General features: G+C 47.6%; 1 protein-coding gene across 1 annotated transcript in view; it reads right to left on the minus strand.

Annotated features, from left to right (window-relative positions):
• Positions 1-8,699, minus strand: part of Trap1 (TNF receptor associated protein 1) — a 40,300-nt gene extending 31,601 nt beyond the window's left edge. Inside the window, exon 1 of the mRNA XM_074059961.1 lies at positions 8,557-8,699. Within this exon, the coding sequence (XP_073916062.1) occupies positions 8,557-8,644 (88 nt within the window). The 5' untranslated portion in view covers positions 8,645-8,699. The remainder of the gene's footprint in view (positions 1-8,556) is intronic.
• Positions 8,700-13,568: the final 4,869 nt, after the last annotated feature.

Here is a 13,568-nt window from a genome sequence, read left to right on the forward strand (position 1 = left end):
ATTTAAGATAGAACGTCAGGTGTGGTAGCCTGTAATTCTAGCTACCCCAGAAGTGGAAATGAGGAAGACTGCAGTTTAAGGCCAGCCCAGGCAGAAAGTTTGTGAGGCCCAATCTCAACCAATGGCTGGGCACGGTGGTACATGGCTGTCATTCTAGCTCCACGGGAAAGCACAAACAGGACCGAGGTCTAGGCCAGCCAAGGCACAAAGCAAGACCCTATTTCAAAAATAACCAACACAAAGCCAGGTGCTGGTGGCTCACACATGTAATCTTAGCTACTTGGGAGGCTTAGATTGGGAGGACTAAGGTTTGAGGCCAGCCCAGGCAAATACTTCTAGAGACCTCATCTCCAAAATAACCAGCACCTGCTTTTCAAGCACATAAGACCTGAGTTCAAACCCAAGTCCCATGAGGGAAAAAAATAAACAAACAGAGGCTGGTAGAGTGACTCAAGAGGTAGAGTACCTGCTTATCAAGCCCCAAGAACCAACACAACCCCCTCCTCCAAAAAAAAACCCAAAACAGCTGGGCACCAGTGGCTCACAACTATAGTCCTAGCTACTCAGAAGGAAGAGATCAGGAGGATCACAGTTCGAAGCCAGTCTGGGCAAATAATCTGAGAGACCCTATCTCAAAAAACCCAACACAAAAAAGAGCTGGAGGAGTGGCTCAAGTGGTGAGAGTGCCTGCCTAGCAAGCATGAGGCCCTGTACAGAAAAAAAAATTAAGAGATATTAACACAACAGAATAAGTAAAGTGGTGAGAACTAATGAACTATAGCCTTAGCAGGGAAAAAGCTAAGAAAACATATTGCTAACAAAAGAAAAACAAGTCACACTGGTACATGCCTATAATCCCAGCACTGGAGAGGCTGAGGTGGGAGGATGGAAAGTTCAAGGCCACCCTGGGCTACACAATAACATACTATCTTAAAAAAAAAAAGATAATTAAACAAATAAATAAATGTAGGGCAAAGTGTAGTGGCTCACAGCTGTAATCCCAGTTACTTGGGAGGATGAATGGTGGTTTGAGACCAGCATGGAGAAAAAGTTAGCAAGACTGCATCTCAACTAATAAAACTGACTGTGGTGGTAAATGAGACTTAAACAGAAGAACCACGGAGGCCCAGGAGACCCCATTCCAAATAACTAAAGCAACAAAACAAAACAGGGCTCGGGCACGGCTTGGGTGGCAGACTGCTTGCCTAGAAAGCACACGGTCCCGAGCTCAAAAAATCCATCACCACACACAAAAAAGTCCCAGTGGCAGAATACACCTAGCATGAGCCTAACAAATGGTTTATAAGCCCATACGTGTATCTTTTCACATACACACAGAAATTTAAAGAAAAGAACGTAAACAAAAACTAAAATCGAGACTAGCAGGCACCACTGGGTGAGGGAAGAGATGCAGCAGGGCCACAAGTCTGGTGTCAGAGGTGTGGCAGAAAGGGGCTTCTCACTGCACACACCGCCTTCTCTCTTCAGTTGTTCTACAAGTACCAAGAACCTAGCTACAAAATATCCATTTATAAACTACTTACAGAAATTACCTCCTTCAACACTTACAGCTTTTACTAGAGACATAAAACACATTTACAGAAGGATATAGCTTGGGGAAGCACGCCTGAATAGGAAGAGTAAATATTCTGTTTTGGTTTTTGAGGCAGGCTCTCACTATGTAGCCCAGGCTGGGCCCAAACTCGTGATCCTCCTGCCTCAGCCTCCCCAGTACAGAGAAGGAAGCATAGACATTTAAAGAGGTTGATTCTCTATCATTTTTGTTTTGGGCGGGGAAAGAGGTGCTAGCACTGGGATCAAGCTCAGGGCCTCGCTCACACTAGCACACTCTCTAACACTGTTACACCTCCACCCCTGAAGTCTGTATTTTTAACATGATTCCAGTGAAAACTCACAAAGGATCTTTTAAATTTTGTTAACAATTACTCAAACTAATTCTCAAGTTTATATGAAAAGGCAAATGTGCACAGCCAAGCAAATTTTGAAAAAGTGAAGTACCACTGATATTAGAGCACCTTAATATAAAGAGCTGTAGTAGCAAAATCAATTTCCCCTCTCGTTATTAAGTTAAAGCAAACTCACATTTCCTATGTGGGGGGCAGGAAATGCTTCTCTTTTTTCTACCACTTCTCCCTATTTCATCCTGTCATACTAAAATAAATCCTTGCTAAAACATAAAAAATAAAAAAAAAATCCCACATGGGCCATAATAGTAAAAACAAAAGCTAAATTACTGTAAAACATAGATTAAAAAAAAAAGCTTTAATGAGATATAATTCACATGCCACACAATTTCCCATTGAAGTATGTGCCATTCAATGGTTTCTAGTACATTTACCAAGTTGTGCAACCATCACCACTACCTAATTCCAGAACATTTTATCACTACCCTCAGAGTTAAAAAAAAAAAATTTAAGAGTGAGATAACTCTTTCTAAACAAGACACGTAACCCATGAAGCCATAAACCTAAGAACCACATGAACGTCAACAAATACACTAGGAAAATCCTGAAACACTGTGTTGTTTCAACTAATACACCAGGAGCACTTGCAAACCTCTAAGAAAGGCCAAGAGCCCCAAGGAGAAATGGCAACTCACAAAGAAAGAAACATTAGTGGCTTCAAATCATAGAAAAAGATGTTTGAGCCCAGCGTCAGTGGCGCACGCCTGTAATCCTAGTACTTAGGAGGCAAAGGTCAGGAGGACTGAGGTTTGAGGTCAGCCTCAGCAAATAGTTTGCAAGACCCTATCTCAAAAACACCCATCACCAAAAAGGGTTGGTGGAGTGGCCCAAGGTGTAGGCCCTGAGTTCAAACCCCAGTACCACCGAAAAAAAAAAGTTTAACCACATTCGTAAATAAAGAATGCTTTAGCATGGTAAGGGTGGGAGAAACTTTTGGCAGTGCTGTGATTACACAGAACAAAACAAGCTTGAAAACATCTTAAAATGGAGAGGGTTACACATGTGAAGGCACAGTCACACTCAGAGTTAACAGGAAACGGCCCTCGTGGACGACGGACGACGGGTTCTTCCACTACAGCTCCTTTCTGAGGGCGTGTGGGTGTACATGTATGCTGGTGGGCAGGGCATGAGTGTCAGGGTGCGCGATGGTTTTCTCTGTGCCAGTCTGTTCTGTAAAATAGCACTTCCTTCTCATTAATAATAACACAAAGAATTTTTCTTAGAAAACTTTTTTGGCGGTACTGGGGTGTACTCAGGGCCTTGAGCTTGCTAGGCATGGCTCTACCACATCCTTCTAATCGCCACCTCTCGAGTAGTTGGAATTACAGGCATGAGCCCCCCCACCTGGCCTCTCAGAAAACTTTTACAGTCAGTTTTAACTCAATACTAAATTCCAACCATTGCCGACATCTCAAGAGGTAATGTCACACTTAGATACGTGGAGCACACACTGTCTATTGGAGAGGGTCCCCTGCCCAGCCTCTTTGCTATCCATCAAATATGTCTGTCAGCCCAGGTCTTCTGGGGACCCTGGCATCTGCTGTTGCTCTGATGGAAACCCAGGCATGGCTCCCTCCTTTGTCTCCTCCCAGGCTTTGCTTAAAGCCACCTTTGGCATAAGGCCTTCCCTGGTACCTCTTTGACTAACGGGTGAGCTTCGAAGCAGTCTACCTGGCCTGCTTCTGTCTCTCCCTAGAGCGCCATGCCTAACACACTAGGGAGTACCTTACTTGTTCATGTCTCACCCCAGCCCACCAAGGGTCTGGATTTCTGTCTACATGTCTCCTGGGTATACCCACAGCATCCAGAACAATGCTCAGCACAGCAAGCCCACAAAGACCTTTAAGGAACTGAGGTGGCCACATGGCTACATGCTGTGCAGATGTTCAGTAGGCTAAGCTTCTGTCTCACCCCAGTGTATTTCCCTGCTCACTGCTGACTAGCAAACCCTGAATAAGCAGTTATTTTCTGAGGAGGTAGAGCCACATAACACAAAACATTTTTTCAGACCATGGGCTAAGATCAGTGGCCCACTGTTGTAAAATCAATACAGTGGGTTAAACCACAATTTTTTTTTGGCAGTACTAGGGTTTGAATTCAGGGCCTCATGTGTGCGAAGCAGGTGCTCTACCACTTGAGCCACTCGCCACTCACTCTGCCAGTCCTTTTGCTTTGGTTATTTTGGGGATAGTGCCTCACTTTATTCCTAGGCTGGCTCAGACTTGGATCCTACTATTTATGTTTCCTTGCCTAGCTGAAATGACAGCTACACGCCACCATGGCTCAGCCATTGGCTGAGATAGGGGTCTCACAAACTTTGCCCAGGCTGACCTCAAATTTGAGATCCTCCTGCCTCTGCCTCCCAAGTAACTAGGATTACAGCAATGTACCACCAAACCTGGCCAACTGAGCAATTCTTTTAAAATTAGTTATGCCTATGACTCAGCTACACCTGCTTTCAACTCACCTGGTCTACATGAATTTACCTGGCCAAAAAGCAAGGAGAGATAATGCTCCCCCAGAAGGAACTGTGCAAGCTATAGCCTGTGAGTTTAGCAGAAATAACCAGCCCCACAAGATAGAAATGATCCTCCGGAAATCTACCTTTGCAAATGCCGCAAAACGATAGGAAAGTTTCTTGTGAATGAAGCAAAATCAGCTTACCAGTGAAAAGCAAGTCTTCAGCATCAAGAGTGAGCAGGGGCTGGAAGTGTGGCTCAAAGTGGTAGTGTGCCTGCCTGGCAAGAGCAAAACCCTGAGTTTGAATGCCAGTACCACATAAAAAATAAATAAATATACAGAGCAAGATGGTTTTTCTAGCTGGTGACAACTGAGGACAAAAATAAAGTCCAAGAACACTGTCTGGCTTTGAAGCTAAAGCATTTTACTGGAGTGCAAACTGGATACATTTCATTCACTTCAAAGATTTTTTTTTTTTGGTACTGGGGCTTGAACTCAGGGCCTACACCTTGAGCCACTCCACCAAGTCCTTTATTGTGAAGGGTTTTTTTTTTCGAAATAGAGTCTTGCCAACATTTGCCTGGGTTGGGTTCAAACCATAATCCTCATCTCTGCCTCCTGAATAGTTAAGATTACAGGTGTGAGCCACCAACATCTGGCTAAAGATCACTTGTTTTAAAAAAAAAAAAAAATCACTTGTCACAGTGCTTGCACAAGGCCCTGAGTTCAATCCTTAGTACAGGCAAAAAATAAATCACTTGCCAGTATTGTGAGACAAGCACATCGCTTCACTGGGCTCAGTTACAGCCTCCTTCATGGAACTCACCTGTCAGTTGGCATTTACTGTCACTTGAGGGTCAGAAGTGCTTATTCTACTCTTCTCTTCAATTTGATACACCTTCCCCTCCTTCAAGCTGTACACTTCTTGCCAGGGTAGCAAAACATCCATTGTCCATCTCAGCTCTGGCCAACTACTGAGCCAGTGACTAGTCTTTGCAAACCTCTCATGTCTGGACTGACTTGTCTTTCTCAGCTCACATACCCTGGCCCCTTGCCCCTCACCAAGGCCAAGGCCTGCGTGGTGCTAACGGACAGTTTGGGTAAGCACTGACTTGCCTGGATTCTTTGAAGACACAAGAGGTGGGAAATTAAGCTGTGTGGGCTCCAACCAGGGAGAAGCCAGGGGTGTCAAGGACTAAAGTTGGAGATGGGGTTCTGGCGGGCAGCGTGAGGACCAGGTGAGGCGCACCCGTAAGACGAAACCGGCCTGCCAATACCTGAGCCCCAAAGCAATCAGAGGAAACAGCACTCGCAGGGGCTCCTGCCCTCCCTTACAATCTTCACTTCCAAAACAGGGTGCTCCAGAAAAGGCTCCAGCTTATGGGGAAGGGAAAAACAAGGCACAGGACGCCAACTCCAGCACTCACCAGCCCTACCATGATGCCTCCTGGCCTTGTTCTAGCCATGTTGACCCTGAAGACAAGAGCACTTGGCAGGATTACAAGGATTCAGTGGTGTTGGTGATTATGGCCAACCTGTGCCTGACCAGTCACATATGTTTGGGGAGACATCTGCTGTGGATTTTCTGGCTGCATCTCTCCTTTGGGAGGTGGCCTCATTAGTCTACTGGCAAATCAGCCAAGCACTTTACCACTGAGCTACATCCTCAGCCCTTCGAATCAGCTATTTCCGATACCTGTTAGAGTTTTGAGGAGAAGGTCTGAAGGCAGGTTACATGATTGTTGTTGAAGGCTCAAGTAAGAACTCCCTGGTCAAGGCTCCTGGACAGCTCTCTCCGCCCTGCACCAGCTTACCTTTTCTTTTTCCCATACTGCTAGGGATCAAACCCAGGGTCTTTTGCAAGCTAGGCAAGTGCTGAATCACGTACACCCCTAATCTCCCAGTTCACATTTTTATTAGTAACGTTGCATTCCTTAGGTAACCTTACCTATGTTCCGCTACCTTTACTCCCTACAATGTGTAATCACATTTACCAGAGCACAGAATTACTTGTTGGTTGTAATTCTGTTCTTTGTAATATAGTGGGCTCCGAACTAAAAAAAAACTCTAACACTCAGGACAGATAACGTTATCTGTAAGTGAATCAGTCACCAGATCCTAGGGTTTGTGGTCCTCACAGTACCAGGTGACAGGGGACGTAAGTCTGGGCTGTGACTACCCTGAGGGTTACAGGACAAGTTTGTATCTGACAGAAGACAAAGGACGTGCTGTTAGCCTCACTCACCATTACTCCTGAATGCGTCCACATTATTCACAGCCACCTCCTTATTCATGCACCTGAAGTTTTCACAGCATGGCATGCCCTTCCCTCCCCTCCAGTGAGGACAACCTTTAAGACTTACCCAAACTCCCTGTTCTGTGAAACTTACCCTAGGGCAGGCAGATAAAGCAGCCAACCACATGCTTCTGTGCCTCCTAATACACTGCACAGGCCACCAACATGGCCAAGTACACTGTCCAACAGTCACACAGGACCCTGACAGGAGGGTCACATCACCTTTGAAGTCCCATGCTGCATTTGAATCATCTCTGGTGAATAAAGTAATGAGCAAAAGTGAAGAGCACAGACTGGAGGTGTGGTTCAGGTGGTACCTGCCTTGCAAGCACAAAGCCTTGAGTTCAAACCCTATCACTGGAGCCACACCTTGTCTATTTTACTCCAGTTATTTTGGAGATGAGGGTCTCAAGAACTATTTGCTTGGGCTGGCCTCAAACTGCAATCCTCCCAATCTCAGCCTCCCAAGTAGCTAGGATTACAGGCATGAACCACCAGTGCCTGGTTATGGGATGGTTTTGAGACAATCTAATATTCAGTGCTGGGGAAGACACTATGATATAGGCATATACCATATACTCTGTCTGCCAAGAGTAATATAAATGGATTTAAAAAAAAAAAGTTGGGCCATAATTTGGCAATATCAAGTAACATTTCAAAATGGCATAGGCTCCAAAACAGCAATTCCAAAGTTCTAAAGAAAAGCCACTTGTATAAAGATCTAAGTACTCATTGTTGTAATGAAATAATCTTTACTGTTAAGAACAGTGGTGAAGTCAGACTCTGGTGGCTCATACCTGTAATCCTAGCTACTCAGGAGGCAGATATCAGGAGGATCATGATTAGAGGCCAGCCTGAGCAAAGAGTTCGTGAGACCCTATCTCAAAAACACCCAACACAAACTATGGCTGGCAGAGTGGCTCAAGTGGTAGAGCGTCTGCTTAGCACGTGTAATTGCTGAGTTCAAACCCCAGTACTTCGGAAAAGCAGAGGAAAAGGTTATTAGCCCGTAACACGGGACTCTGCACAGCCATCGGAAAGCCGCTGGCGCTGTATACATTGATATGAGAAGTTGTGTAAGGAATTCTGGGAGCGTTAAAAACTCTGTACCACAACGCGTATTTGACTTAGGCTTTTTTTTTTTTTTAACGTAAAAACAGTTGCACATGTAATTTATATGCGTGCAACCGAGCCCAGAAGGAACGCCAACACCTTCTCCGTGGTTACTTCCCAGTGGGAAGGGGGAAAGCAGAGATTAAGGTCATTCTATCTCCATCCGTTGTCTTATGAGCCAATTCTAGGCCCTGGGAAAACAGTGGCCAACAACCCAGAGCGCAGCGGCTCCCCGAGAGCCCGTTCCTGGTTTGTTCACCGTGGCGACCAGGCACTGGGCAGGTGCGCGGCTCGGTCCAGCTAACGAGCTAACGAGGAGTGACGGCTGGTCAAGTGCTTGGGGCGCGACCAGCCCCGGCGCCGGAGAATTGACACGATCACCCCGGCAGGCCGGTCCCCGGCACACACGCGCCCCCACGTCCCAGGTCTCCGAAGAGACGGCCCTGGCTCGCCACTGGCCGGAAAGCCGCCTCCGTCTCGTGGCAGGAGAACCCTAGCCCGGAGAAGGCAGCCCGGCGGGGCGGACAAGGGGCGGAGCGCAGAGAAAGGCCGGGCAGCCGCTGTGTTCAGCGCCCGCCCCACGCTGGACACGGAGCCCGTGCAGCAGCTGTCGCCGCCTCGTGCCTGTCAGCGGAGCTCGCGGCCTCGGAGGGACGCTCCACCACCTCAGCGTCCAGCCCGCCAGTTGCCCGACGCCCTCACCTCCGGGGGCGGCCGCCAGCGCCGGAGCCCGCAGCGAGGGCCGCAGGCAGCGGCCCCACTGCAGCAGCACCCGCAGCTCCCGCGCCATGTCGTCGTCCGGGAAAGCCGCGCGCAGCCTGGAGGGGCGTGGCGAGCCCGCGGCGTTGAAGGGGGAGGGGCGTCCTTCGTCGCGGCGTGGTGACGTCGCGCGCGCGCGCCGGGTGACGTCACGGGGGCGCCGGGCTGCCAGAGGCACTACCCGAATAGGAACGTGGGCGGGGCCGGCCACGCGCGTGGACAGTGGGGCCTGAGGGCTGGACCTTGCGACCTTGGGTCTCGTTGTCAAGGGCGACGGCCTTGCGTCCAGAGCCCCCCGATTCGCGCCGGGCGGCTGCGCCTTGGCGTCGGCATCTCAGAATGGGGACTTGGTCGGAACACACGCGGTGGGGATGCGCAGAAGCGGCTAGCATTTCTGCGATTTTTACTCATCCGTGCCTCCGGTCTAGGCTGCTGGAAGTCCCTCCTAAACCAAGGAGACCAGAAGCTAAAAGGAATGACAGGATTCCAGGCTTGACTAGTGTACACCAAAACTCATTAGCCAACACCACCAGCAGAACTGGGCTTATTCCTTTATTCCGATTCTCTTCCTGCTGCGGATTAAGAGTACACTTTGGCGCTAAAATTTGGTCAAAACCTGCAGCAACTTCATATGCAGATTGCCCAGCACCGCTTCAACCAGGAGTGGGATCCAGCTGGCTTCATTTAGACAGGGTCCTCGATGGTTCTGAGGCACACTGAAGATGTGCTGCTGAAACTAGAGTTTTGGAAAGCAGGCCCAAACTCCTGGGTTTCCATATGCCAGGTCCTGCCACTCGCCCTTACATGCCAAATAATGAGGCATGGTGAAGGGCAGAGAAAGGAGATTTATTATCCAGGACATACCGTGGGAAGAGGCAAAGCACACACTCAGGCCATTCTTAGTCATCTCCAGGGTACAGACATGAGCTTTAGCTTTAAGTAGACAATTAGGCCAACAGACAAAAGTTATGAATAATTAAACAGTCCCAGGCACAGGTGAATTGCAGTGTTCAAGTGGGGCCTGGTTGACCATTATCTCAATCCTTGTTCTTCGGGGTTCTGGAGAAGTTATTGCTGTCATTGCTTGAGAGGAGCAATCTGGTTCCCAAGACGTGATTACTCCTGCTCCAGGGTGCAGCCTCATCATTATAGGTAATTGTCCTTGTTTGGAGGGGCAGTCTGTCCTGCAAAGCTCTGCTGTTCCTCAGGGGTAGTTTTGGTACTTTGTTTAAAGGTGTTACCCATCACTCCTATCCTTCCTTGAATCCACGGTGGCTGCAGGAGAGAATGGCTCAGAGCAAAGGACAACAGGTACAAAATGGAAGCAGGGATGCCAAGCTTTTCTCCTGTTTTTAGTTAATTTGTGGGCCCAGGTAAGGCGTCAGTGCTTTTCAGCAAAAGCAGTTTAAGCATCAGTAATACTGCTATGATCAAATAATTTTACAATAACATCAGTCACTTGAGGGTGGGCAGGGTGGATCCCTAGAATCACACACACACCATAAATTAAAAACCCAGTTACTTAGATCGTAACAAGTACTACAAAGAAGGATACAGGGGGAAGCCCCTGGGTCCTGGACAAAGTTGGGATGTTGGTGGCGGGCAAGTCCCCAAATCTTCCAGATTAGCCAGGAATGATGGCTTGTGTCTGTAATCCCAGCTATTTGGAAGGCAGCGATGGGAGGATCACGGTATGAGGAATAAAAGCCAGTGGGGCAAAAGTGTGAGACCCTATCTCAAAAATATAAAGTAGCTGGGGGCATGACTCAAGTGGTAGAGAACTTGCAAATACAATGCCCTGAATTCAAACTCCAGTAATACACACACACACACACACACACACACAGACAAAAACAAGCTTCCAGATTAAAGGTGTTCAGAAAAAGATGGGTGCTGGTGGCTCATGCCTGTCTGTAATCCTAGCTACTTGGGAGGCTGAGATTGGGAGATTGGATGTTTGAGGTTAGCTCCAAGTAAACAGTCCGTGAGAAATCATCAAAATAATCAGAGCAAAAATGGGTTAGAGGTATGGCTCAAACAGTAGCGAAGCCCTGAGTTCAAACCCTAGTCCCATCAAAAACAAAACAAAAAGTGTTACGGATGGCCCCCCAAATTCCTGGCTTAAGCAACTAAGGAAAATGGAAACGAATGGGCAGATGTGGATTAAAGAGAAGAACCTCTCTCACCTGAATGAGTCTGACTCCAGCAGCCTCACAAACTCCCCAGTTCCACACTTGCCATCCTTTTCACTCGGTGTCCTCCGATGGACTCTCTGAACTCTTTTGTCAATTCCTCACTCCTTCCTCAGCTGACAGGTCCTGTTACACACAATCTACTCTAGTCTCTTTCTGTTACCACACTCTAGAGTGACATCAGGATGTATGTCCCTGAAGCTACTTCGAGTGGTATTGAGATGTTCAGCTCACATTTCATACTTTTCTTACTCTGTTCAGAAAATTCTCTCTTCTGTGAGAGCTGACACATTGGTCTGTGGGCTACTGGATCTGTTGTGGGGAGGTGTTTTGGGAAGGGGAAATGATATTTGGCAAAGGGTGCAAAACCTGGGCTGGAGTAAATGGCGGGGGGGAGGGGGGGTTGAGAGACAGGCAGGACCTAGGCTCTGTGGAGCATGAATCTCCCAGGATCCAGGAAAACCAACCTGGGCCTCCTGGAGCCTCTCCTTGCCCAGGAAACCAAAAGTTGGATCTTTCCAGGGTAAGGAACAAGAAACAGCTTCCCACAAAACTGGAAGGGCCCTCTGTGCTCCAGCCCTTCCTGGTAACACCAATTCTGACTGCCTACACCTGGCAGCCTCAACTGTTTTTTGCTCAACCTATAACCCTTCTCAGGCCTGGTTTCATTTCCCAGCTTTGGGAGGATGGGAGCAGTGCTACTTTTGAGTCCCCAAGATTCTTAGCAGTGGTTTACCCCTCATTCTTCCAGCCCCACCCCAGGAAGGAGCATGGAAAACAATCTTCTGCATCTCAGGGGCCTACACCTGTCACAAGGGTCAGAAGTAACAAAGGAGTCCTAGGTGGCAGGAGAGATGAAAAGCACCTACGGACAGTGATGGCAGAGGAATACCTCTCAGCCACTGTCCTAGACTGCAGATTCCGGAGGATGCAGGTTCTCACCCTAGCTTAGACCATTCCCTCATCATCACTATCTCCCTCGAGGATCCTTTCATCTGGATTTCATGGATATACCATACATAAATGTGTGTATATGTATGTGTGTGTGTATGTATGTATATATATACGATTAGGGTTTGAACTCAAGGCTTCATGCGTCTGCCGCTGGGGCCACACCTCCAGTTCATCTTGGTTTGGTTATTTTGAAGATGGGATCTTGAGAACTATTTGCCTGGGCTGGCTTCGAACCACGAACCTCCTGAGTAGCTAGGATTACAGGCGTGAGACACTGGTGCTTGGCAAACCACATATATTTTAAAAATCAAGAAGCTGGGCATCGGTGGCTTTCACCTGTAATCCTAGTTTATTCAGGAGGCAGAGATCGGGAGGATCGCGGTTTGAAGCCAGCCCAGGCAGACAGTTTACAAGACCCTATCTCGATAAAACCCATCACAAAAAAGGGCTAGTGGAGTGGCCCAAGGTGTAGGCCAAGTACCGCAAAAATAAAACATAAAAATAAAAATCAGCCTGGAAGAGGTTTCCTTGTGGGCAGAGCCATGGGGTGTAAATTGAGAGACTGCAAAGGCCATTTCAGTCAACCTTCTTGCAGGAAGTGGGTGCATGTTTAGGGGGAGTGGACTAGGCCCACTATACGAGGAACTTGATGCTGTGGATACCAGGGCTAACCAACACTAGGATGTCAACATTTTTCTCAGATGTCAGTTACCAGCGGACACCAAACACAGGCAGCCCAATTGTACTTATGGTGACTCTCCCATTTCCCCAAGCACCCCCAAAGCGGGCTTGGTGAACTTGCAAGGTAAGAATGGGGGAGGAGGGCTGTAGGGGTTCCAGGCTTGAATTGAGGCCCAGGGTAACAGCACGGCTCAGGACTGGACACCTGCTCTCCGAGCTTGGCCAAATTGCTGACCTTGGCTTTCCTACCTTAGCTAGGGCAACAGAGTGAATCCATTTTAACAGCATTTGTCACACACAATGACTTTTCCATTGCTTCACTTTACTATCCACATGATGAAAGCAGTATTTGGGGGAATACACTCAAGATTAAGGCTGAGGCACTTGCTTCAGGCCTAGAGTTCTTTGCTAGGGCACTGCTGTCAGAACTCAGGGCCTCACGCTGCTAAGCAGGCACTCTACAACTTGAGCCACTCCACCAGCCCTTTTTGTTTTTTTCGAGATAGGGTCTCAAGAACTATTTGTCCAGGATGGCCTGAAACTTCAAGATCTATCTCCCAAATAGCTAGGATTACAGGCCTGTGCCACTGGTGCCATGTCATGTGTCTTTACAGGCTGACCTCACTCTCACAGAGGGTTGGCTACCATGTTGGGCTTGCAGCTCCTCTTCCAGACATCACCAACACACAATCACCACACTATGAGGTGTTTGTTGTCCTGTTTTTAGACAGCAGCTTATTTTGCCATCTTGTGCTAAAACCACATTTTGGTTCAAATGAAATCTTTGCCTCCATTTCATACCAATCAAAAGAAATAGAAAAAGTCACATTTCTAACCCAGGAGCAGAGGAGCAGCAGAAGCTTCTGTGTGGCACAATATCGTGGACATCATACTCTTATTTCAGTTCCTAAATGCTAGAATTTGAAAGACAGCATAAACACATGCTCAGTGGACACAAAGTCAACCTAGCATCTTCACCTTTCAGTGACTAGCTGTCGAGCTAACACTAAGGGTCATTAGCCAATCGGAACCACCTTTGAATCCAAGCAGTTTTACCAGCTTTTATTATAAACACCAGCACATTTCAAGTTCCCTCTTTTTGATCACAAATATAGGACTTTTTTTTTT

The sequence above is a fragment of the Castor canadensis genome, chromosome 17, assembly GCF_047511655.1.
Source record: "Castor canadensis chromosome 17, mCasCan1.hap1v2, whole genome shotgun sequence".
Taxonomy (NCBI): Eukaryota; Metazoa; Chordata; class Mammalia; order Rodentia; family Castoridae; genus Castor; species Castor canadensis.